The 25,209-nt window shown below is 38.6% G+C and overlaps 1 protein-coding gene across 3 annotated transcripts in view; it reads left to right on the forward strand.

Moving 5' to 3' along the window:
* LOC146469781 (nuclear factor related to kappa-B-binding protein-like) overlaps positions 1–23,210 on the forward strand; it is a 28,023-nt gene extending 4,813 nt beyond the window's left edge. Inside the window, exons 2-31 of one of the 3 annotated variants that reach the window (XR_014867164.1) lie at positions 247–324; positions 995–1,050; positions 2,290–2,357; positions 2,578–2,648; positions 3,424–3,480; positions 3,601–3,653; positions 4,384–4,446; positions 5,012–5,042; positions 5,797–5,836; positions 6,953–7,182; positions 8,014–8,098; positions 9,017–9,173; positions 10,142–10,235; positions 10,643–10,669; positions 11,256–11,355; positions 12,006–12,071; positions 12,426–12,508; positions 13,110–13,153; positions 13,415–13,475; positions 13,850–13,930; positions 14,569–14,712; positions 15,756–15,812; positions 16,642–16,765; positions 17,223–17,296; positions 18,073–18,220; positions 19,108–19,458; positions 20,048–20,110; positions 20,676–20,793; positions 21,603–22,898; positions 22,936–23,210. Coding sequence is in view for 2 of the 3 variants with exons in the window: in XM_085122929.1 (XP_084979055.1) it covers positions 247–324; positions 995–1,050; positions 2,290–2,357; positions 2,578–2,648; positions 3,424–3,480; positions 3,601–3,653; positions 4,384–4,446; positions 5,012–5,042; positions 5,797–5,836; positions 6,953–7,182; positions 8,014–8,098; positions 9,017–9,173; positions 10,142–10,235; positions 10,643–10,669; positions 11,256–11,355; positions 12,006–12,071; positions 12,426–12,508; positions 13,110–13,153; positions 13,415–13,475; positions 13,850–13,930; positions 14,569–14,712; positions 15,756–15,812; positions 16,642–16,765; positions 17,223–17,296; positions 18,073–18,220; positions 19,108–19,458; positions 20,048–20,110; positions 20,676–20,753; positions 23,120–23,157 (2,622 nt within the window). In the remaining variant the exon portion in view is untranslated. Of the gene's footprint in view, positions 1–246; positions 325–994; positions 1,051–2,289; positions 2,358–2,577; positions 2,649–3,423; positions 3,481–3,600; positions 3,654–4,383; positions 4,447–5,011; positions 5,043–5,796; positions 5,837–6,952; positions 7,183–8,013; positions 8,099–9,016; positions 9,174–10,141; positions 10,236–10,642; positions 10,670–11,255; positions 11,356–12,005; positions 12,072–12,425; positions 12,509–13,109; positions 13,154–13,414; positions 13,476–13,849; positions 13,931–14,568; positions 14,713–15,755; positions 15,813–16,641; positions 16,766–17,222; positions 17,297–18,072; positions 18,221–19,107; positions 19,459–20,047; positions 20,111–20,675; positions 20,794–21,602 lie in introns of all 3 variants that reach the window. The other 2 variants (XM_085122930.1, XM_085122929.1) reach the window with 2 other exon arrangements.
* Positions 23,211–25,209: the final 1,999 nt, after the last annotated feature.

Below are 25,209 nucleotides of genomic sequence, written 5' to 3' on the forward strand. Positions count from 1 at the left end.
CCTGTGGAACTACAGAAAGACCATGCTCATCAAAAAAAAAACCTATGCCCCTTTTAATCTCCTCATTTGATGCTACAATACGAGTAAAGAGGGTTTTCCACCCAGCCCCAGCTTCGCGAGGTTTTGCGAGTCACGTATTTCTAGTATTAAATGAAAAACATAGCTTTAAACTTGAAGGTAATTGATCTGAGTTTTCATGAAAACGTGGTCAATAATGATTGAATTTATTCCACTTAAACATTTTAGAAAGAAGTATTCTTCAAAGTTGTCAGCATGGAGACATGGAAGAATGTTCTGAGTCCTGCAGATAGAAAACATTTAGAGGTGAGAAATTGAAGCAAAAAAGAATAAAATTAATACATGTGCCTACTTGTATGTTTTGGAATTTATTTAGTGCATTACTGCAAACATTCTGTCAAATCTGATGACTTAAACTTTCAGTACCATACACCGAATTCATAAAGGTGACCGCCGCACAGTATTGAGCCTGGGGCGGGTTAGGACAACACGGAGTTGAGGTATTTTAGGACAGACATGACATTACAACCATTTACCACCAAATCCTTTCTTGATTTCACTTGATTCAAAGTGCAAAGAGCAGACTTTAGTTGTATCTTTAACTTAAAGTATTCGCCTTCGTCTCTCGGTATTTTAGCAAACCAGACATCTCTCAGCTTTCCTTTTGGTGGGAAACTAAAAAATCCTACTTAATGCCCTTCTGGATCGACCGTTCCTTTTTGATTGCACATTGGAACACAACAATTTACATTAGAATTTGATTTCTTCGCATCAGAAGCCATTGTTGATTCTAAGGCTGTCCTAAAATGCTCACACTGGTGCTAGGTCCCAGTTTCAACCGCATGGCAGCCATCTTTATGAATTTGGTGTATTGTAAATTAGGTCTGACCTAATTTGTAACATACACCTGTACATGTAGTTTACAGTCAGTGAATGTTAAAAGTATTATTTTCTAAAACCTTAAAATTTTTTATAGACATTTCTGCCAGTGCTACCCACAGATTATCCACATGCACAGGAAGAAAACCTGAGGTTGGTCCATTCTTTTCCTTCTCTTTTTTTTTTCTTTTTAGATTTCCATAATGAAAATGTTAAAGAGTCTTTTTGTAGAAATAACATGATAAGTTTTGCATCATGGGAAACTCAGAAAAAATTCAGAGCTCTTCCGAGTTTCCCATGATGCAAAACTTATCATGTTGTTGTTTCTACAAAAAGACTCTTTGGTGGTTGGATGGTTGCATCTTTGATATTCCTTGATGTGACTGCACGATGCAGTTATGAGTCATATGCTGCCAATTATGCCTTAATATGACTGCGTGATGCAGTTATGAGTCATATGGGCCTGTAATGATTTTACTATGTGACTAGTCAAAGACCCACATTTCACCCTTGCTCGCCATGGAGTCTCCAGTACATGTAGCTCAGTAGTTCTAGGGCATCAGTTTAGTTCACGGAGGGTTGCGGGTTCAAATCCCATCTGTAACTTGAAATTTTTTTCCAAGTTTCCCAGGATGCAAAACTTATCAATTCCCAAGAGTGCCATAAATTACACTGTATGGCACAAGATGTTGTTACTTGCTCAATATTGGGTCAATTCATATCACATTTGGACACCAAACAGATCTTGGTGATACACTGCACCGTCCTGTACATTGAAAGCATAAAATTTTACCCGGTCCACCCCCCACTTCCCCATCCCCACTTCTATACCAGGCATGATTAACCACCACTCCATTTTTTGAAAATTTTTCTGTTATGCTTTTAATACCAAGGCAACATTTGCCAAGAAACTATGTACTGAGATCTGCAAATTAAGCTATATTTAGGGGTATACACTGTACCCAACATACACATGAAATGACATGATATTTTTAAGGTTTGTTAATATTTATTTTTTGTTTTTGGTTTGGACAGTGTTTTCAATCTAATCTGTTTTTTCCTCTGTCTTTCGAGAATGATATATGCAATGTCTCAGACAAAACCTTTAAATAATTATTGGTATATTACACTTGGTATATGGGTTCACAGTTGCTGTTTTCAAAAAATATGGCTTTTGCCGGTGGGAGTGAGAGGGTTAAGAAGTAGCTTCTCCAGACATTGAACCAGATACCTTCTGTAAAATAAGAGATTCAGTGATTATGGTCTTAAATAAACCTAATTACCATACCTTTATAAACAGGTATGAATGATTATTGGACTATTCATGATATTATTATTGATTCATAATCATTTATAATGATTATTACAACTGTATATTGATATTTCCTTTAGTGCATTGCTTAGCGGGGAGAATTTCAGATTTGGGAATCCAGTCCAGCAGTTTCAACAAAAGTTAAAAGGTGAAACACTAAATACTGTGTGACTGTACAATGCATATTATTACATGTAAGAATTACATGAGTACCAAGTGAAATCTGGGAGGTAATCAATTCATACTTGTTAGGTGGCTACCAGCATATAGCATTGATTGTTTATCTTCATGTGATTAATGCTGATCTTATTTAAGTATTTTATTTGATGCATGTTTTTATTAAATCTAAACACTTTACATGTATACAGATGGATACTTCTACCCAGATGTGGTGAAATACAAAAAGTTGTGCCGGAAAGCTAAATTCAAGGAGTATAAGGTACAGTATGTTTTTTGTTTAATTTATTTTGGAACTGAATCATTCAACAAGTGTTTCAAGTTGAAAAATTAAAAGGGTCTGTGAATAAAGATCCTCATTAACAAGCAAGAGTCAAGCTAGGCTTTTTAAAGCAGTGTATTAAAATACACTGTAATTGAAGGGCCAAATATGTAACCATCTTATGTAGAATTTTGAAGGATCTTAACTCTGTCATGAATTTTAAAACTTGTATTTTAGAATTTTTTAGATCACAAGCTTTTTAATTACTTTAAATTGAGTGGCTGTTTTTACGCTTTTAGGTTTTTTTAGGTTCTTTTCTTTTTTGCAGGGCCCTTAGTGATATCAGCATTTCATGCTGAAGAGGTCACCCTGGTTAAATAACATTTATTATTATTATTATTATTATCATCATCATCATCATCATCATCATCCTCATTATTATTATTATAATCATTATTATTATGATTATTATTATTATTATTAATTCTATTATTATTATGATTATTATTATTATTATTATTATTATTATTATTATTATTATTATTATTATTATTATTATTATTATTATTATTATTATTATTGCATTGATTATGCCTTCATTTTGCTCAAAAGTGCCTGAATGTTTGCATACCTGTGGCCTTCAATTAAGTCAGGGAACATCTCTTAATTAGTGTTTTTCCCCCCACTGGTTTATGCTTAATGTCTGAATGGTGAGGTGCATGTACAGTGTATGAAATCATTATACTTGAATTAACAAGGTCCGTGGTTTTTCTAGATTCAGCAACAAAGGTACCACAAGAAACTGCTGAAGGAAATACTGATATCCCGTCAGGTAAACCTCCCTGTCGTTGATCACTTATTATAAATAAAAAGATTGTTCAGTACAACTGTATTCATTTGGCCGGAAAGGACCAACACAGCCAATCAGAATTTTTTCTTGTTTATTCTGCAGGAAATCTTTGACCAGATTGGAAGACAAGGCCCAGGAGAGCCAATTAAAACCAGGTTAATCCATCAGCAGTGATACATGAATCCTCATTACAGCTGCACAAATGTTAAATTGTGTAGCTAAACTCTGGCAGGAATGGTTGTACTTGTACATGTGCATTTGACAGGCTTAGAAGCTCTTTCCAAAGTATGAAGCACATTTACTTTAACAATTTGCCACTCTCCTACGCAGCTTCATGCACATGGAAAGGTCATGTCCTCTGCAGGGTTGCTGAATTCTGGTTCACATGACCATGCACTGATTTTTTTTTTTTTAATGTACCATGTGTACACCTACATGCAGCTTCGTGTAGGTGGAGATTATGCCAAGCAAAGGTTTGAGAAATCAATTGTAAGCATTACATTTTGGTGGCAGAGGAAAAGGGCCTTTTGTTTGAAAGCCAACTGACTAACACTAATCTACAGTAAAAACCAAACCAAAAAAGTCCTGATTCCTCTTCAGTTGTTGAAAAACAAGAATCTGCACTGTACAACAGTAAGCACTAGCCTTCATAACGGAGACAATTAAATTGTGGTGAGGATGTCAAGTTAAGAATGCTCTGTATTGTACATGTATTACAAATGTATGTTAATGTGCAGAATCTTCTAAAGTATCCGTCAGAATAATGTTGCTTCTTGTTTACGGAGTGGAGATTAGGAGCTAAAATAATGTACACGTAGCCCTGTTATATGTAGACATTAATATCACAGTTTCTGATAAAAGTTGATTTATTCAAATAAAATTTAGTGGGCATACACCATCTGCAAACTCTTCAATGATGGAACACAGGGTCAATGGAAAACTTAAAAGGTATCTGATAGTTACTCTTTACATTGTAATATTGTAATCACTAAAAATGCATTTCATTTTTAACTTGCATACAGTTTTCAACTTACCATTTACCATTTGGACTTATCTACAGCTGAAAAATCCAATTCGCGAGAGTTATCATGATGAAGATAATCAGGGTGCATCGTGTCTATTTTCATTAGAAGATGGGGCCATCAATAATATCTGACTCTCTTAAACTGATACATTCCATAACCAGACAGTAAATTTTAGGTGGTTGGGTGATTAAAATGCCATGTATGAAAAGAAATCAAGAAAATCAAATGATATATCTTTGGTCAAGACATGTGTTTTTTTATATATATATATAAAAACAAAAAGAAGGCGGAAACCATGCCATTACAATGTGTGTAGTACATGTAGTGACTCAGCTTCCCACAGCAGTAAATAGTTGCAAATGGAATTATAATTTCAAACCCGATCATTGTTCTCAATAAAAAAGGGAATATTTCATTAAAGTGCAACTATTTTTAATTAATAGCTTAAAAGTCAGCCAATGTGCATTATGTTCCATCTTTTTGTTTAGGATTCTCTCAGAATGCCGACAGCAGTGCCAGGTATATTATTTGAATTTTAGAGTTACATGCTCTTTTGGATTTTTTTATTTTTTATTTTTATTAACTATAGAATACTAAACTCTACTTACAATACTAACCATACCAACTTAAGATACTAACCTAAATTACAAAAAAGTAGTAATAATAATAATAATAATAATAATAGTTACAATATTAAATTAAATGCTACTGCTGACAAGGTATGACTATTTTTTAGACTTACAATGAAATTTAAATTTGCTCCTTTGAATTTTGCATTTAGTGGTTCAGAATTTCAAAACAAAATAATCAAATGAAATATTTGTCACTGGTGGCAAATGGAGGCTGCATTCTTTAATTTGACCTTACTCTGGAGACAGCCGTAGATTAAATATTACAAACTTTTTAAGCTGTGAGCTTTAAAATTCATGTCACTCATATTTTGGGTCATTTAGCTTAATTGATTATAGGCCATAATTAGTACTGTTATTATGGACCCCAGTAACAGTTAGTTTAGAGTTTAGAGTCTTCTTATAATTGTGCACTGACATTCATGTGGTGAATAAGAGAGGGATAGGCGAGACATCGTTTGCCAGAATTTTGTGTTTGTGCCATTTGGATGGTGCAATGTTCCAGGAGCATTCCATCAAGTTATGAAATTGCTTTAGCAGACGTGGTGTTTCGGACACTTTGCACAAAAACTTTTGAATTCTCTTTGAACCTACATTGTATTGTAAAATTCATTAATTTTTGGACCATTAAATGTCCATTTCAGGGTGGAAATCTGTCATCAGATGATGAAGAAAGAGGTGGGGGTAGGTTAATGCCCCATTTTTTTAAATTACCCTTTAGTTATCATGTGTAACGTGTTTGCTTTGCTACAATTGCTTTCTCTGTACGATGCCCAGGCAGCATTTAAAGTTGTTTTTGAATGGACATGCAGGCAGGCATTAAATTAACCAATGCTTTTCGATTAAATTGTAAATTTTTATTGTTAGATGCAATTTGGATCTACCTTTTGAAAGAATTTGGCATCAACATAAAGCCCATCCTAGCCTTTCTCCAGCCATGTGTGTCTTCATTGTATCACAACACACTTGATCTACTTTACACACTACGATTTTTTGGCATGATAGTATTGGAGTGCAAATTGGCCTGCACAGGTGTCTAATGTATAGGTATTTTGACAACCGAGTGTGATTTTGAATTTTGTTTGACATGGTATTTCCTTTAAGACTTTTGGCCCAGCTTAATTAAAGCTCTTTTGCTGCAACAGATTAAATTCTGAATTAGGCCAACTTTATCGTCATGAGTTGGTGGTAAATCTGGTGTCAAAATGAACCAATGTACGTATTCTGATACTGCAACAAATTGGGCTGACAAGTCATGGCATGTTAACGGGCATTAAACGATCTCTCATCCTTTGTCATTGGTCACTACTTAATTACACTATAGCTCCTTGTGTGGTTTGAGCAGGTAGTGGCATTACTGCTTCACCTGGACGAGTTCCTAGTCCATCACAGCTTTAGCTCCTCTCTCACGTCCCTACTCAGCAGTTTGCTAAGTTTTCTTAATGGTTCACTGTTGCCCATTTATACGCCTGGGAGGAGAGGAAGAATATAGAGCAATGGGTCTTGTCTGAAAAGTTGAACACAAGTATTAATCAGCTGATATTATATGCATGCATGGACCATCTGAAATTAAGCTTAGCCAGTGTTTGAATAGTTTTAAGTGTAATTTAAGAAAGTACCTCCTGAAAGACTTTTTACAATGAGCTACCCCCTCGCCATTTTTTAGCTAATTTTTCAATTACTTAAACTGATTATCGTTTTTAATATTTATTTATGTATTGTAAATTGTCACTGAAAAACCCCTATGGGGAGTGTCAAGAAAGTATTGTATTGTATTGACTTCCTTGTTCCTTTCCACAGCTGCCCCATTTGGTTCTGCAATGGGTTTGTTCATGACTCCCTATCACATGATGCCTGGTGTTTTCGGTGGTATGCCTCCAATGTTGGGAGGCACCATGGCATATCCCAGCTACCATGGTTTCCCATTCCATTCAGCTGCAAGTCATCGAGTGCCGTCACCCAATGTGGTTACAGAGGAAGACTTTCAAAAAATGATCCAGGTCCATAGAAAACGAAGACTGGCAGATGAGGTACATCATTTCCTCATCTATGTTTTTCAGTCTTGACCGCAGACGGTTATGCAAGAAAATGACAGCAAAATGAACGGTTTAGTGGCCATGGTATATGAGCCATTATACGAAGCCCGAGAAATAGCGACCATTAAATTATCTTCTGGTTGTTCTTGCAAAGCGAAATCGGCAAGATCTAGCATTATTTCTTGATTGTTTTTAATAAAACAATTCTGCTCACGCTTGTTGGATAGGAGATGATTAAAGTCTACTCGCCTTGTTGGCTATCTATTATCTCATCTCCATCGAGCTCCCGTGGAATAGTTGTTAAATGTATCTTTGTGACCATAGAGTAGAGTATAGGAAAAGGGTGTGTTTCAGATGAAAACAACCGATACCACAAAACGGGCAGATCTCACCCAGAGTATCAAAAGTACTTTTTAAGACAGGCACGACCATTTTTTTTTATCTTGCGGAATTCTTTCATTTAGTTAAGACTTGTAACTGAATCAGATTTTCTTAATAGCCTAAAGAAACTCATTTCGAGCAAAGATGAAAAGCAGCAACATACTCAATCCACATACATTCCATTGAAACGGATGCAAAAGCAATGGCTTTACTCACAACAAGCTAGACTAAAGAGCAAACCTTTACTTGACAAAGTTTGTTAGATTGTTAGTACGTAATTCTCCTCTGATTTCTGGCTGGGGGTGTGTGCTTTGATTTACTAGCTGCAATTACCCGTGTTGCATTGTTAGAAGTATACATACAACTCTTTAGAAAACCTTTTATTGATCATTCCTTGGCACAGTTACATCATCAGTAACATCATTGTTTTGCCTCTAATGGTAGGATCATCCAGAGCTTGATACAAGATTCACTTCCATTCAGGAAATAATATTTCGAACAAATCCTTCAAAGAAGTCCTCAAAATCCTGTAAGTTGAAGAATTTTTTTCGCTTAGGACGTTTTGTTCTTTGCTATATCCATTGCCAATTATGACAATAAACGTTTATACTACTGTTTCATATTGCACCTTTATTAGAGTGGTTTTCAATTGAGTGTCGAAAGTAATTTCGCGTTTGCTTTGGTTTTGCATACAAAACTAACAAAACTCGCGCCACTTGCTCAACCAATGAGAATCCAAACCAAAACCAATCGTGTTTTGGCCGCACGTGTTTTCCCGCGCTTGGCACCAGTTACATGTATTTGCTTCGAATTCTGATTGGCTCGTTGTGTTGTTTACAGCTGTTGCGATTGGCCAGAGTAACTGCTTTGGTTTTGGTTTTACGACACTCGATTGGAAACCGCTCTAACGAGTAATGCAAATACATTACAGTTACAGTTATGAACAGTACATTGGACACAAGTTTCCTAATTTAAATATACTCACCCCTTCCCCCACACTCAAAAACACACACGAACAGGAGACAAGAAAAATGGACTGCAGTAATAATATTGCTTAGGTTTACTATATCATAGTTTTGAAGTGCTATTGGTTTAGCCGGCCAAGAAAGTGTTCTACAATGTTCATTTGCTGGAGACTAAGATACGCATCTCATTTACTTATTCGAAAAAGGCAAACGTGCAGGTTCCCATTTATGCGAAGACAGTAGTACATCCATCCATCCATCCATCCACAGAATTGTCTCGACGGATCTGCCATAGATGCTTCTGAACGAGTCCGAAAGAATCCCCTCACCAACATCGCCTTTTTGTTAAATTACGGTTTGATGGTTAGAGATTGCTAATACGCTGTTATTTAGCCTTATTATATTTGAGCCCTTTCAGACTTTCAGAAGCTAGTTCTGGGGATTTTTATGGTTAACGTTCTACTATTGTCCTTTGTGTGTAGCCGAGGTATCCAAGAAGAAAGACAAGAAGGCGAAAGTTAAACGGAAATTGAAGCAAAAACTTCAACAGAAACAAGAGAGACAGGCGCAAGTGAAAGCAGATCAGAGTGTAGTGGTGAAGAAGGAGGAAGAAACGCATTCACCACAGAATACACCCCAGTAAGACAGAAATCATCTGTGTTTCAGTCAAAAAGACAGTCATCCCTGTAACAGAAAGATTTGTTGCAGTAAGGCAGGCAGTCGTTTTTCAATTATACAGGCACACACCCCTGGGAGAAAAGAAATCCTCTCTCTGTCTCTTATTTTGTTGTCTTTCGCATTTTTCGTTTTTTAGGCTTGTAACTGTAATACGCACTTGTATGTTACAGTTAAGAGCGACACTCTGTGAGGAATTTGTGCGAAAGAGGCAAAAAATATTATATCTCAAAACTGCAGTTTTTGAACCAGTGAGACAGACTCTTGTCTCAGTAAGACAGACCATTGCCCCAGTAGGACCTACCCTTGCTCCAGTGAGACAGACCTTTGTCTCAGTAAGACAGAAACTTGTTCCTGTAAAACAGACGCTTGTCCCAGTGAGACAGACACTTGTCCCGCTCAGAAAGAGACTTATCTCTGTAAGATAGACACCTATAGACACACATTCTAGTAATCTACAGTCACATCCCACAAGAAAGATACTTTTAGATATCAGTTCAAAAATATCATGCATTTACGTGGACCCACAGCCTTTGCAGACCACAGGTTTCTATGTAAGTTCTTAATATGCAGATTCAATCTGAATTGAACGGATTGCATTGAAGTCAGCTTCTAAAAAAAATGTCTGAAAGTTTGGTTAATAATGCTTCTAATGATCTTTTTTTAGTTATGTGGCCATAATCTGATTAATTGTGTCTTGGCGGCATTTGAGAACTCGAGTTTTAACACTTTACCATGCATTTACACACCCTTCAATATCGTTAATCAAGCCTGACGTACGTGAATACACCAGTTAGGTGTTAATTGTAACTGGTGTCTTGGAGACACATTTAATAGACAGATGGGGACAACTAATCAAGAATTATGAATTAAAAACTAATGTTGTAAAAATGTTCGTGTGGTTCTCAGTGATTTGTATTCTCTTTTCTTAGGATTTCATTTTTACCAGAGGAAGTACCTTGTTTCTTTAGCCTGCTTCGAGAGATTTTTCGCAGTTTCCCTGACTCTAAAGCCAACTTACAGAAAGTAAGTACAAAAGTATCAAGTAATTCTATGCTCAAATTTCAAACAAGGAAAGTAATTTACAGATGACCATAGTTAATGCCATGCCCTGTCATCATCCTATCTGTATTTCCCTCAAATTGTCACGAGAGTAGTCAGTACTGACTGCTTAGTAGTTGCGAGCTTCAAGAAAAGTCTTTTCCGCCCATAATCATCACTAAATAGTCCTGACAAGCTGTGACGTCATCTTTTCTTGTTGTGGGCCTCAAAAGAAACGCCGCTGGATAATTATACTACTCACCCACCAAGTTTTGCATTTATGGAAATGGAGAGGGGGGAGGTTGTGTGGAATCTGCCCCCAGGCCCCAGAAGACCAAGAAAAGAAACCCATCACGTCAAGGGTAATACGTTTATTTGCTTTCTTTCACTAGATTGAAGAGATGGTAAAGGCGTGGCAGGTTTGTATGTCTCTTTGTTGTTGTAAAGTACTAACAGGCAGCTGGACATGTTCAATTAATCAATCAATCAATCAATAAGTCAGTCAATCACTCAGTTAATCAGTTGGTCAGTTCATCAATTAATCAATCAATCAATCAATCAGTCAATCAGTCAATGAATCAACCAAGCAATCAATCGATAATCCAGCCAATCCAATCGTGTGAGGAGTAACGTCAGATAAAGGACACATGATTTGCCTCTAAAACAGCTAGTAACCATTAAAATTACTTTGACTAATTTGTTGCTAAGTTAGACTCTGAAAGCGACCATTTTTGTAGTAAGTTTTATATGGCTGGTTTTGAATGGCCACAAGGCCATAAAAAAAACTCACCCCTGTCACAGCTTGTTAATCTTTGCAAACGTTTTCTTTCTAACCAAGTGGATCAAGCCACAAAGCAAAAGCCTGGCTAGCCTATGTGGCAAGCGCCCTCCCCGCCCCCCTTCCTAGAAGGCGCAAAATGTGGTTTGATTACGGAGATCTAGAAAAGTGTAAACTAAAGTGAGTTTTACTGCTGTTAACTCAGACCTATGTGACTTATTTTGAAGGCTTCTCCATCTTGTGCTGCTAATGCTTGGAGCACACAGGAACCTGATTGGATCAAATTGGTTTACTCTGCCCTCAACTTCCTCTCTGGCAGTTCAGGAGGTATGACAGCTTTTTGTTGTTTACAGTACTAGGCTGACGAACATGACGCATTCTAACTAATTCACCAATTTTTTGTACAGATTACTTAACACATCAGAATAGGTTACGTCCTGGGGAACCAACTCAAGTTTATTTGAAACATTGCCTCACTATACTTAGTGGTAATGGATATGAAAAATTGTTTCAATTTGACAAGAATGTACTGTTCAGTTGGTGTTTTGGTAAAAAACATGAGTCATAAAGGCGTATTATGACCTATTCGCAAAAGGGCGTGTGAGGATATTTGAAGGTTACACACCTTCCCTATCCCATCGTCGCAACATTTGTCGCATAATGTTGCAGGTCTTACGTTGACGTTCCTAATAAGGGCACAAACGAGCGACTTGTTAAGCCATACATATGAATTGCAATTCCCACACGTTTTGGGAAAAGGGCTTATCGCTTTCAGTTTAGTGGTTATGCTTTGGAATTTCCTCCAATTTTTCCAACGTTGAAGGCATCTTTTGCAGCATAGTAAGCAGCACCACAGGAAAGTATGTCTCAGTTGCTTTCATTTGAATGGTGTCTCAACTTTCTCCATGTCACCAACCCACTATATATGAGTAGTATGTGACGGGTGCCCAAACCAGTTCATGTGAATTCCTTTGCAGAGACGCCAGCTTCTTTTGTTCCTATTGTGGACTTCAAAGAGAGGCCTCAGCAATGGAAGTGGATAGGTAAGAACCTCAAACAAGCGTGTTTTTAATTAATAATCTAACACAGCTCGATTGTAACTGAATTGCAGTAGTTGAGGTGTAAGTGAACACGGCTTAAGCGTTTCTGATCAAATGTAGATTGTGATCAATGATCATCAATCACATCACTACCAACAACTGGCTAAACCTTGCCAGCCAAAGTTATTCGTAGACTGGTGATATCTCTCTTATTATAACAATGGCGCGTCCCTTTCTCAGGCCTACATAGGTGCTAGTATGTGCTGAACATTCCTGGCTAGGACCATCATGTTCATGTTCAATCGCGTAACATGTGATAGCAAAATTTTTGGTTTGTTTGTTTGTTGTTGTTTTTAGGCTCTCGCAGAGACTCTGACGAACAACTAGAGCCGTTATGTGAAGACTGGCTCCGGATCAAAGGGGAAGTAACAAGCAAAAAGGCAAGCTATAAATACGAGGATTCTTTGCCTTTACTCTTGTGTCCTTAGTTTTCCTTGTATCTCATGTCTGGTGTTTTACCGGTTCGTTCCAAAAAAGCGCCTTTGGTCCACCAGGGTGGGGAGTAAAGTAGATTGGAGCGGACAGAAGGCTAAGGTGGCTCACGATGGTTTCTAGCACTTTGCTTAAGCTATAATTTGACCGATATTTCTACCACTCTTTCTCAATGGATACTGCTATAGTGTATCTAATAAATGCCTAAAAATTGGCAGACTTATCGATTTTCGGGCGCATAAATTGAAAGTCCCAATAACTTAACGGGCCCAAAAATACTTTTTTGCATTGTGTTTGTCATGCTAGAATCACTTTGTATTGGTGTCAAAGGAACAATCACATCGATCAAGTTTGATCTAAACATTTCAAGCAATAGATGGAAATACCGTGGTGAAAATACGGTAGATTTGGTGGTTGTGATCCAGAAAATGGTTAATGCAAATGGAAGATAGTTAATATTACTCGCATATCGCACTTGTTACATTACCTTCTCTTCTTTGTTGTTACATAGTACGATAATCTTTTTGTAACGTTTTGTTTCTTTTGCAGGGTGTTTCCTCAGAAACAGACACATCTGCGCCCGCAGCACGCATGTACGTTTATTTGTATTGCCTGGAGGTTTTGTTGTGATTTTACGCCAGTTGAGGGATTCGTCATTGCAATTTTTGAAATATTGCTTTATAGTGGGGGAGGGGGGAAGGAGGCAGGGTACATGACCATTTCCCCTCCCCTAAGAAAAGTTTCTTTGTCAAATATTTGAGCAATTTTACCAAAATACAGTGAAATCGCCGCGATAGTGCCCCTTTAATCGGATTTTGAACACCAAGCCTAACGATGATGCTGCTTTCTTGCAGGAAAACAGATTTTGTCGTCAGGCCAAGCACGGAAGACGAAAGAGCAGCTTTCAGAGACCAGGTAAGTTATCTGTCTCTTTGTCACCCAACAGGTTGTGTTGCACGTAAAGTATCCCAGATTACTCAACAGGCTCCATAAACTGACCAAAAAGTGCCCCAATTTTGTCTTAGAATAGCTTTATCTGTAAGTTTAAAATTAGAAAACTTTCAGACAAACAAAGCAAAAGAAAGAAAAGCCTCTTACTTGCAGCAAGGATAATTGAGCACCAATTACACTCGAGCACGCTCGAAAATGGCGACCTACCGCGTTTTAAACACGAATCCCTTGTGGGGAGCGGAGGGAGGGCAGTTGTAGGCTATTAGATAAGTTGAAATCGCAAGCCATTACAATACAGTAACAAAGACATCATTGACCTGCTGTTTATTTCCATACAGGAAAACGAAAGATATGCAAATCCACACAAAGCCTTCACATTTAGGATGCATGGCTTTGAATCTGTGGTTGGACCGGTGAAGGTGAGCTACCCGTATTTTAACAAGTGATGATAATAAAAGTGATTTTTGGTGCCCAAATCATATTAATCTCAAGGCGCATAAATTCTAGAAATTTGCTTTTGAGATTTTAGAGCACATTTTTCAGTTCATGCGAAAAATGGGACTACTGCTTGTGAAAAGCATTTCTGCAGCCGCTATCAGTCCAGCGTTGATCTCTTCACACCTGTCACATCCATAAACGAAAGCAAGACATCGTGGTCCCAGCCAGGATTTGTTACGCTCTTCGTCATTTATAAACCTTTATCGTATTGGAAATGTAATCTTCATTTTTACGACCTCTTTCAAACATTCCAACTTTGTTGTACAACATTGTTAAATTATAACAGTTTTGAAGGGCGAATATCAATAAACGTAGTTTAACATAACGTAAACATCCATCCAACCGAACAAAGTTGGGTCAAATATCACCTAAAATTGTTCAGGCGGAAATTGTTGCAGAACATTGTTGGAACGTTAAACCCGGACTTAACAACATGCAGACACCATATTTGAGGCAACGTCCTCATCAGTATAGTAGGAGAAAGCATTACGGAACTTTCAGTTGAACATCTATATTCTATGGAAATTTTCCATATAAATGATTTTTCATTTCTCTTCAGGGAGTTTTCAGTAAAGACACCAATCTTAACAAGGCTCGTGAACACTCGCTTCTCACGTCAACGCGTCCACCTTACGTCACCATACTCACGCTGGTGCGAGATGCCGCGTCCAGGCTACCAAACGGAGAGGGGACTAGAGCAGAGGTAAGTTGTTTTCTAAACTCCTGAGGCCAATTTAATAAAACGTGTAGACTTGTAACCAACAACTCTTTGCCCTCGTGGTTACACGGGCATGCGTCAACTGAGTTTAATAAACGTTGTTGGAAGTCTTTAACACCGACTATTGAACTCGTTTTTTAACACTTCATTGAGTTTCGTTTTGTGTGTACTTGCCAACTAGCGACAGAGCTTGAAAATTACAAGTGTAAATGGTTAGTGAATTGACTCTGGGACACTATTCAGCGTTTCGTGCAAGGCCTTCCTAGCTGTCGGTCATCGCACAGGACGCTGGGACACATACGGGACTTTTATGTGTATACTAAACGAAAAGTGTCAAGCAATCAGCAAGTGGATAGAGAAAATGACCTTGAAATGGCCACCATTTTGCCACGAGCTTGCTAGCGCATTACTTCTTGTTTCGAGCTAATTGACATTATTTTTTTTGTAGCTGAGACACCAGTGAATACAATGAGATCTTTCCTTGGCTTTCACAAAGTTTGTGCATTTCAGAGTGTGCTTTCGAGGCGGATTTTTCTCCAATGAATCCATCTATTTCTGGATTAGAATTTGGCATTGGCTATTTGGTGTTTTAAACAGGCTTCGTGCCAATTATCAAAGAAAACTCATAAACTATCGTAAGAAAGAAATTTCGAGCTCGGTTCGAGTTTTTAAACTTTCATGTACCACACATACTTGATACTGAGTTTGCAGAACAGGACGGCAAAATGTTGTGCTGTAATCAGCCGGACATTCAATTTTGATAATGATGATGATGTTGATATTCATAATAACCAGCGGACCAGCTGGCTATTTACAAGCGCGACCCAGGCGTTGAACTCGGGGTTACAAAAAACAACTCCAAAACAACTCCAGCTTGCGGATAGCACGGGAATTGAACCCGAGACCTCTCGATTACCAGTCCGATGCCCTATAACCGCTCGGCCAAGCTGTCCCAACAATATCCAGTTGCACCTAAATGACACGAAGTTATGCGTTCACTGTTGTTTGTAATTTCTTTGCGTTTGTAGGTTTGTGAGCTGTTAAAAGACTCTCAGTTCCTCAATACAAATTCATCCGACGCCCAGGTTGGTAAAGGCCAAGATGCATACACACAGCTTTTATGCCGAAAGGATCCGATCGTGTATCCACTTCTATAGAGGCGAGGGGATAGCTAACCCAAAAACATATTGCATAAAAACAGTCGCAAGAAATTTTATGAGTAGGCAAAATTTTTCTACGTTCTTTACGATTAAAGCAATCCACTTCTCTCGTCCCTTGAAGTTTATAGCATAAAGTGACTGGGATATTTGAAACTGATAATAAAACTAACTTCTTGTTATGTACTCACTAATGGAGTTTTGGTGGTGAATCGGTTTGGGTTTTGGATTTTCTATCGCATTTTCGATCGGAAGTAATGTAATGTCAAGAAGGTCGGTAGTGGTGTTTTCAAGGCTCTTGAAGATGCTTCCCTTCTTTTTGTATTCAAAGAAGTAATTAATATTTCCCTTTACTAAGTGGTCAGTGATGTGAAGCAACAATTCTCTTAGTCCACCTTAATAGTTAGTTGAGGGACTGGTTATGAATTATCGTCATATGCAAAGTTGATACCAATAGTGCTAGAATTTATGTTGCAAGGGCCGCGACTGTGCACAATCCTTTGCTTTAAAGTTTACGCTAAAGAGCGATCCTGAATATCTCAACAGGAACGTTGCTGTGAAAGAAGTGGATGTTATGTATTAAGACTGGTGAATAAATATGATAGATGTCTTTTTGCAATCAGTGACACAGGCATAATCGGAAAAGAAAATTCCGAATTGCAGATTGCATTAATGTTGGGATAATCAAGACTCTTGGAGATTTTACTTGTGTTAATATATTCACACAAAACTGATTTTGTTCCTTTGCACGTTGAAGATTCACACAGTAGTCAGTGGTGCCTTGGACAGGCTTCATTATGAACGGGATCCCTGCGTGAAATACGATAGCAACAGAAAAGTGTGGATTTACCTTCATCGCGACCGTTCAGAGGAAGAGTTTGGTAAGATCTGGAGAAACGAGCGTGCGAAATCGTTTGATTATTTCATTTGTAATGTGAACGCAAGCAGGAGAACGTTTTACTAGAGAAACTAACGAAACACTTGGCTTTGACCAAGCACATGAGAATCGATACCTTGGCATTGCAGTTGATAAGAGTGTAGAGTTCAGAGGAAAGTTGATAAGAGGTCATGACAGACATGACAGTTGACATTAGCGCATGCGCGTCAAAGCTGATGAGAGCGCAGAGCGAATTAGAGTTTGAAAGAATGCATGAAATTCGATTAGAGTGTAAAGGACATAAGAGACTTCGGAAGAGCGTGGAACTCGTGAAAGTTGGCAAGAGAGCTGGATAGTCAATAACAGCTGACGAAAGTTGATGAAAACGCGCAGCATATTGGTGGTTGAATTGGAACCGATTTTATGAAGCTCATAGTTTCTTTAATTTTGTTTTCATGAAGAGAAAATTCACCAAGCCAATGCAGCGGCAGCCCGAGCAAAGAAGTTACAGAAACCCAGAGTTTCCAGACAAACGGTAAGGGAGAGGGAACACTGTTAAACGTTTAATCGATTAGAAAGTAACATTAAAGATAAAGTTCTTTTAAAAAATGTGCTTTGGAGAAATCTGGGAAACAAATCGCACCACAAAAAAGAATAGGGAATTTCCGAGTTGCTGTTAACCTCATTATGGAATGAAGCGAGGCTAAGTGCAAAGCTTTTCAAAAATTGGTACTATCGTTTCTGTTCTAGTTTTTGTTATTTTTCATTGTACTCTTTTTTAACATAAGAATGTCTGATTTTGCTGCCGAGGCTAAACCAAAACTGAATGTTTTTAACGTGTAGAACTGAAAAAGAATGTTTTATCTCTTATTCAGGCTCAGCTTGCGTACGTTCTTATGATCTTCTTAAAATCTGGATCAATCTCAGCCTTTATGTTCTCACAAAATGGGTTTAATTTTTAATGTTTAATAATGTGTTGCCAAAATAAAACAGAATTGAACTACAACATGAAAGAACAAAGGGATGCAAGGGGAAATCTAATTTCCATTCAAATGCTACTCTCCGTATATATACATTAAAATACAAAACAGGTAACAGAAAAACCAGGAATAATAGTGATCAGGATCGTAGATAATTTTAAAGAGACACTTTAAAAGAACTTAGACTCGTTTACGATATAACAGAAGGCTGAAGAGAGTTCCTGCTCTTATAAAGAAAAGAGTACAGTTGTTATTTAAGTCGTAGATGCATATGTTTGTGTAAAAAACAAATAAGTGCCCTCTTTAGAGTCACATGCTTTTTGTCCGACAGAAAAACAAAGAAAGCGCACCCACCCCTCCCCCGCCTGTGCCTGTGCCAGAAGAACCGGATGAACCTGTTTCAGTGTCGATATCGCCTCACACAGCGCAGATGTCAGCACAAGTGTCAGTGCTCACATCCTTCCCACAAGATGATCACGGTAGGTATTTGCGTGACAGTTTGAATCTTATGGGTCTATTTGTCACACAATTCTACGCCAACCTTTCACTTCAGGTCACAATCCTGTCACGCTTTTTAGGGGAGTTCTTCATACTAGCATATACTTTGTTAGGCTATCCTGTGGCACTGATTTAAGCCATTCTGTCACGCTGAACCTTGCTTTATTAGGCTAACCTGTCTTGTCAGTTAAGCATATTGTGTCACACTATTTAAGGCAAACCTCGGCCTGACTCACTGCATTAGCCGATTCTGTAACGCTAGGTCATGTTATAGAATACTACTTTTTTTGTTGTTGTTGTTCTATTTTTGTCGTTTTCTTTCGATCGTTTCTTTTCGCTTACTTATTCATACCGCAATGTTGTAAATAATTAACAATGAAAACCAAAACCAGAGGAGTGCGTGAATGGGTTGTTATCTAGGTAACGTTTAGTAGTGCAATGTAAGTGGCTTTTGTACTGTAATGTAAAAATGTCAGTTGCAATATTGTATAAAAAAAAGTTGGTAGTGAAGATACAGTGTTATTATTGTAAATAGTGTTTTTTGTTAGTACATAGTATGCTTATATTGTAAGTACAGTCAGTACTGTAATTAGCGCTATTAGTGTAAATCAGTGTTAGCAGTGTTTAGTATTGTATTAGTAGTGTTACATTATGCTAATAAAAATTAAAAAAAAAAAGTTTTCCAAATAGTTACTTACAATGAACAACGCCTGCAAATAGCGAGCTAATCTAGGCAGGCGGTGTTAAGGACATACATACACGAATTACTAATTGAAGGCGTTAAAAAAAGTCAATACACAGTACCGACCAACTGAACAAACTACGTAGTAATCAGTTTAAATCTTGAGACCATTTTATATCACTGCAGATCAATCTTCCATGAATGCTCCTTCAAGACTTCAACACACCGCAGACCCAGGTCTTGCTGACTCACCTGGCCGGAAGTTTACAAGCGCCCTGAACACGCATACAAGCGTGCTGAATACCGCTGATGAGACTGGTAGCGGAAGTCCTCTTCAGCTGCCGGCTCATGCGTTAGTCAGTGATGAGTCGGGGCATGAGGTACAAGGCTCGCGAAAAGAAGGCTGGAGCAGCGACGAAGAAAGTACAGATGGAAGCAGTGTTAGTGATCATGAGAGCGAGAGTGGAACCGCGGGGAGTAGCAGTGAAGGAGACAGAGAAGCTAAGATGCATCAGGGAGGAGGCAAAACACTACCAGGTCTGTTCCTCTTTTGTTGTTTCATATTTACCTGACTAAAATGTTAAAGAATAAAGCACCACAGGAAAGTCTAACTCGCTTGGCTTTCCTTTCATTTTGAATGGTCACACTTTAATATTTCATTCCCAGACTCAAACCTACGACTTTCCGATGCTCTGCCACTGAGCTATAGGAGACTCGTGGGAGCTAAGGCCATTAAACTAGATTCAAGAGACTCATGGGAGCTAAGGCCATAAACTAGGTTCAGGTGACTCGTGGGAGTTAAGGACATTAAACTAGCTTCAGGAGACTCTTGGGGGCTAAGGCCATAAAACTAAGTTCAGGAGATTTATGGGAGCTTTGAGTGTCTAAGTGTGGCATAAGCACAATGAAATAAAATGTGATGACATATTTTAAGCCCAGTAAATAAATGAGAATGTTCAAGCAGTGACACAGGCATACCAATAATCGGGAGGCCAGGTTCGACTCCTGTTAGTGGAAATTGGAATTATTTTTTCCGAGTAAGCTTGTGTCTGGCGCTTGAATGACATTCCATTCCGCTGATGTACGTCAAATAAATCGGACCTAACTTAGTGATGTTTTTCTTTAGGTGAAGATCAAATGTTTGCTGTAGCTGCAGACCAACAGGACAGCCAGTTAGTGGACCACGGAGGTGATTTGAAATGTTTTGCAATGCTGAAAGAATAGCTTATACGATGCGGGCATAAAACACGCCGTCGGAGTCCAAGGCAATCTTTTTTTGTCGGTTTTGGGGCTCTGAATAAAAAAAAATGACCAAAAGCGGGAATTGGTTTCAACCACTTATCTATGGGAGAATCGTTTCTGACATCATTGTAAACATGTTACCTCATTAGCACATATCAAACGGCAAGCTACGAACAAATGGTTACCTTAAACTACAAGAACATGTCACTCTTGATAGTCAGTGTAAATATTGGTGTGCTTTGTTGTTTCGAGGCCTTTCGAGTGTTAGCCCATTTTAGAGCGAATCCATCAGCACTCGAAACTCTTTTACGGTGGCCAAGAAATTACCTTATCAACTCTCGTGATTTTTCTCGGGTCAGGAATGTGAAGTTGAGTTTCTTGTGTAAAGGAATAAGAGGGAGCCTCGAACCCTCTGATCTTCCGACCAACAGTTCTATCAAAGCTCTAAGTGTTCGCGCCTTCTTCGCATAAATGGCTTAAGGATGACCGGCATGTTATTATTCTTTCCACAGCTTATGATGTGGAAGATGCTGTTGACAACAGTCAGGTTAACGAGCCAAAGTTTAGCGGAGAAACGAGCAGCGAGCAGGGTAAGTTGTCGTGCTTAAATTAAAGTGTTTAATTAATTTGGTAATTAGGCAGATGTGGTTTTAGCCTCCCACGCAGTCGTTTTTAGGGGACTCGTATTACCTCCTCCCCACAAACGCCTGCTTACCCAAGCGCCACATTCCTTTCCCATTGTTTTACTCCCCAAGCACCCTAGCCAATTACCATCGAGGTATTGTTTAATGACATCAAATCAAATTGCTGGTTACAATGGTCGCTTCCGTTTCCCGCGAGCTTTGTACAGTGTCTACAGTCTCTGTTTAATACAGTCTTGAGAGATGCGGGAGTTAAGTTGGAATATATATATATTTTTTTTTCGCTACTGGAATGGCTGGTCATGGCTGAAACACCAAAACAAATATCGAATGTGAATACAAGCGCTTCTTGTGAAACAAATTGCAACAACAAAGCGAGTTTCAACTGCAAAATCTTTAAAGTTTACCGACATATCGGGTAATATTTCGGTTTCCTCCACATTGACAAGGTCGACAAGATTGAAGGCAAAGCTTGATAAATATTAAAGCGACTTTGCGTAACCAGTCGGCAAACCGTCACGAATTTTTTTATTGCAGTCAGTTGATAGGCATTTACACGAGAAATTTTGAACGTAGGGCACACGGTGCTAAAAGCTCACGTAAGCTCGGTCAAGTTCTGTCTCCGTTGTGATGTTTTCACTGTTCCTGAGAGAGGCGTTCTGAGGTCAAGGTCAACCTTCCAGATTTTAGAAGGTTCACTGTGATTGGCTTAGCGGCGGAAAGGAATGTGGCGCTTGGGTAAGCAGGCGTTTGTGGGGAGGAGGAAATACGATTCCCCTAAAAACGACTGCGTGGGAGGCTAATGTGGTTTACGCTCAGCCCATCATTTAAAACTTACGCTATGTCTGGCTAGATCCGATGACCAGTGACCTAAATATAAGAGACAAGGGTACTTGAACGCAAACGTTCGTCAGTTGCGGACAACTGGATGTTTAATGCCCCCCATTCAAAAACTAATTGATAATTCATAAACCTATTGACCCATCAAATGGTCGATAATACATCACGTGCAGTGACTATAAACCTCCTCCTTATCAGGATGCGGTGTTTTATCAGCTGATAAATCACTCCTTATTAGTATGCGGTGCTTTTCTCGTATGCTAATTTCCAACGTTCACAAAAGCATAATTGTTATGAACTCTATTGACACACGCTTTTCCAGGAATGTTTTTGAAGCCGTTCAAAACCTCGCAGCACGTGTTTTATCGATAAAACACTCCTGCTCGTTTTTTAAACATTACTTCATTGCTTTGTTTTGGCTTCTCGAGAATGACTGGAAATACTTGAGGAAAACGCTTATTTTGCACCCTCCTCTACAGTCGTTATTGGCGCGTAGTCGAATGTGACGCCACCCTTGAATTGATTGGGAAATCTGGCTCTCCGCCATGGTCAAACGTCTGCGCATGCGTCGGATTAGAACCCTTAGGTGGATTGGTTTTCTGTATGTAACACATTTCAGGTTTAAACAGTAAACAAAGACATGGCGCCGACCAGGCTCCATGTCAATCTCGTTCCCAGGGTTTTAATCTGCCCACCTCAGAGGGAGTGATGAAAGACTTTGGGAACGACGTGGCCTCCAAATACCTCGTTTTCGTCAAACATAAAATGCGTTGTTAAACTTACAATCGTACAAAAGGCTTTTAAGCTTTGAGCTGTCAAAGTAATTTACACCTAATATTCAATTGACCTTTCTAATTATTAACGTTTCAATGTCGTTCACTCAAAACGTTCGTGACACCAGGTTGTTGAAATGGTTTGCTTTGAATTTTTGCGTGGGAAATTCTTGCAGTCGGCGACTGAAAATGAAAATATTGCACCCCGTGCTCACCATTTGCCTTTGGTCAATTTGGATTTCGGTCCCTAGCTTGCAACATGAAGCTCGGCTCGCTCGGTAAGCCCGATCACCCCTGGGAGTGAGGCTGCGTGATTTGGTTTCCGGTGACTTGTTATTACGGATGTAACGGCTGCAGAATTCGTCAAAACAGAAACGTTAAACTTCTGATTGCCGTTCGAGGGCGCTTTCTATTAATCAAAACTGGCCAGCTATACCGAACAGTTTGTCAATGGAATGCGCTATCCTACAAGTTTTTCTAAGTGACACGTTCTGAAAAATTATATGCGCCGTTTTGAGGGTGTTTTTAAAAAGTAGACATACAACCTTTCTTTGAAATTATTACCGAATTCGTTTGCGAACTCACTTTTGTGGCTTGAAAGTTCTGCAAATGACGAGTCCTCCTAGATTTGCCAGGTCCCAATAAAAGTGTCCATTTGTTTCATTGCAATTAACTTTGATGACGATTATTCCTCTTTTTCAGGGTCTGGTAGTGACAGTGACTTCAGCAACGTGGATTAGACTACAAGCCTTGTTAAAATGTTTATCAAAATCAATTAAATTGATTTAACGGATAGCTGTCTTTGTTTTTGTTGTAAACATGGGCCATTTCTCGATAGATCAACAGCAATTGCTGAGAATCCTAAGAATTTTTGCCACATCTGTCTAATGAAAAGGAAAAAAGTGACCGGTTGACAATGGATATAAGAACGAGAATACCGTCATCGTTAAGAAATGAATTTGCACAGAAGGGCGTTTTAAGGACGGTGCCTACTATTGTTGCTGTGCATTCGTTCTGCGCTTCTCGAGATACTCGTGTTTCCTATGGGTATTGCCTTCTAATACAGGGATATTTTTGCGCGGTTTAAAAAAATACGGAAAAAGCAGAACTTAGCAAATGCTTTTGGTATCTCAAAAGAAAATAGGGGGTAACCATGCGTTTTTCAGAGATAATTAAGCTTCCATTTAGGAAAAAAATCCCATACGTTGCTTTATATTTTGGCGCTTTTTAGAGGGGGAGCTTAAGCAACGACGACGGCGACGGCAACGACAACGCCGCAAAACAATAGGTTTAATTAGCTAAAACAATCGCTCTGCACGTGGTACATTTCTTTGCCGTCCTCTGCAAAACAACAACGTGAAATTACCACATTTAAGGTTTTGTGGAGAACGTGAACGCACGGCGGCGAATTTTTCATTTTCTTTCTTACCGTGTACGCCACTCCTACCAATTTGGGTCCTGGATAGTTCGCCATTTTTGTAAAAGTTGAGCGGGTTGAAATAATCGCGAAGTAGCCCAAATGAAACAAAGATATATTTTCGGGTGACGTTTTCGTTGCCGTTGCCGTCGTCGTTGCTTAAGCTCCCTATTATCAACCAACCTCCTCCTTCCCCCAACCCCCGTCTCCTTTGAAGAACACAAAAAATACTCCACAAAATCGTGGAACACGTCCATCGCTGATTAATCAAAGCGACAATAGGAGGCAGAAATACAGCCAATCAAAACCTCGCTTCCCCACGACTTCCGATCTTGTTGCACATTTCCCGAGCAAAGCAAGCACTGCTTGTTTCCCGCCATTTATAACGATACTTTCTTATAAAGAGGTATTTTCGCTCAGGTGGGACTATGCAGCAAAAGCAGATTTCAACAAGGGCTGTTGGCATAAATAAACCATGTATTTTCATAGATAATTATTATTAATCAGCAACAATTCTAAAAAGGTTGTAAATACAAAACAATGTGTGGCATTTCCTTCCAAATTGAAGCCTAATTACCTCTGGAAAATACGTGGTTATTTTCTAATTTTCGTTTGGGATTTCAAAAAACCTTGCTAAGCTCTTCTTTTCCCGCAAATTCATAAACCGTACAAAATATCTTTGTTCTTGTAACCTCAGTCCTCAAGTAGTCTGAGTTTATCGGGCATCCCGAGATGCGCAGAACAGATGCGCAGTAGCAAAATGAGGCACCGCCCTATAATAATAATAATAATAATAATAATAATAATAATAATAATAATAATATATAATAATGATAATAATAATAATGTATGCATGATCAAATGCGCTTTACAGGAACAAAAATGAACACAAACAATTCACTAATAGAATCAAAAAGATTGTTTTCCTGCTCTGGAATCATGATTTTAAAATATAAAAAATTATGTACTCAGAGCGCAATTAAAACTTAAAATTGGGATATTTCGTTCGGATACACCGAACTTCGTCAGCCACAATGCAAATTTGAGTGTTAAGAAGGGTTATATGATGATCCCGAGGGAGCTAAGATGGTGTCATAGACGCTGGCTTAGGTAATTTTATCTCAATTGCCTCCCTTATGCGACGTTTGAATGTGTTATTTTCCGTCCCAAGAACGTTTGTTTTGCTGGAATCCACTGAATGACCCCGGCGTAAGCCGGCAACGCATGAAAAGCTGACGAATTCCTAGAAAGATGTTCCTTTTCTCGACCGAGAAATTTCGCCCACATACTCTTAATCTTTATCACATGGTTCGCGGTTCGCAATGGATGTGATAGACTGTTCCACACTTTTTAAGATTTTCTGTTTTGTCCTTAT

Source organism: Pavona decussata, unplaced genomic scaffold (genome assembly GCF_977016875.1).
Source record: "Pavona decussata unplaced genomic scaffold, jaPavDecu1.1 SCAFFOLD_119, whole genome shotgun sequence".
NCBI classification, from domain to species: domain Eukaryota; kingdom Metazoa; phylum Cnidaria; class Anthozoa; order Scleractinia; family Agariciidae; genus Pavona; species Pavona decussata.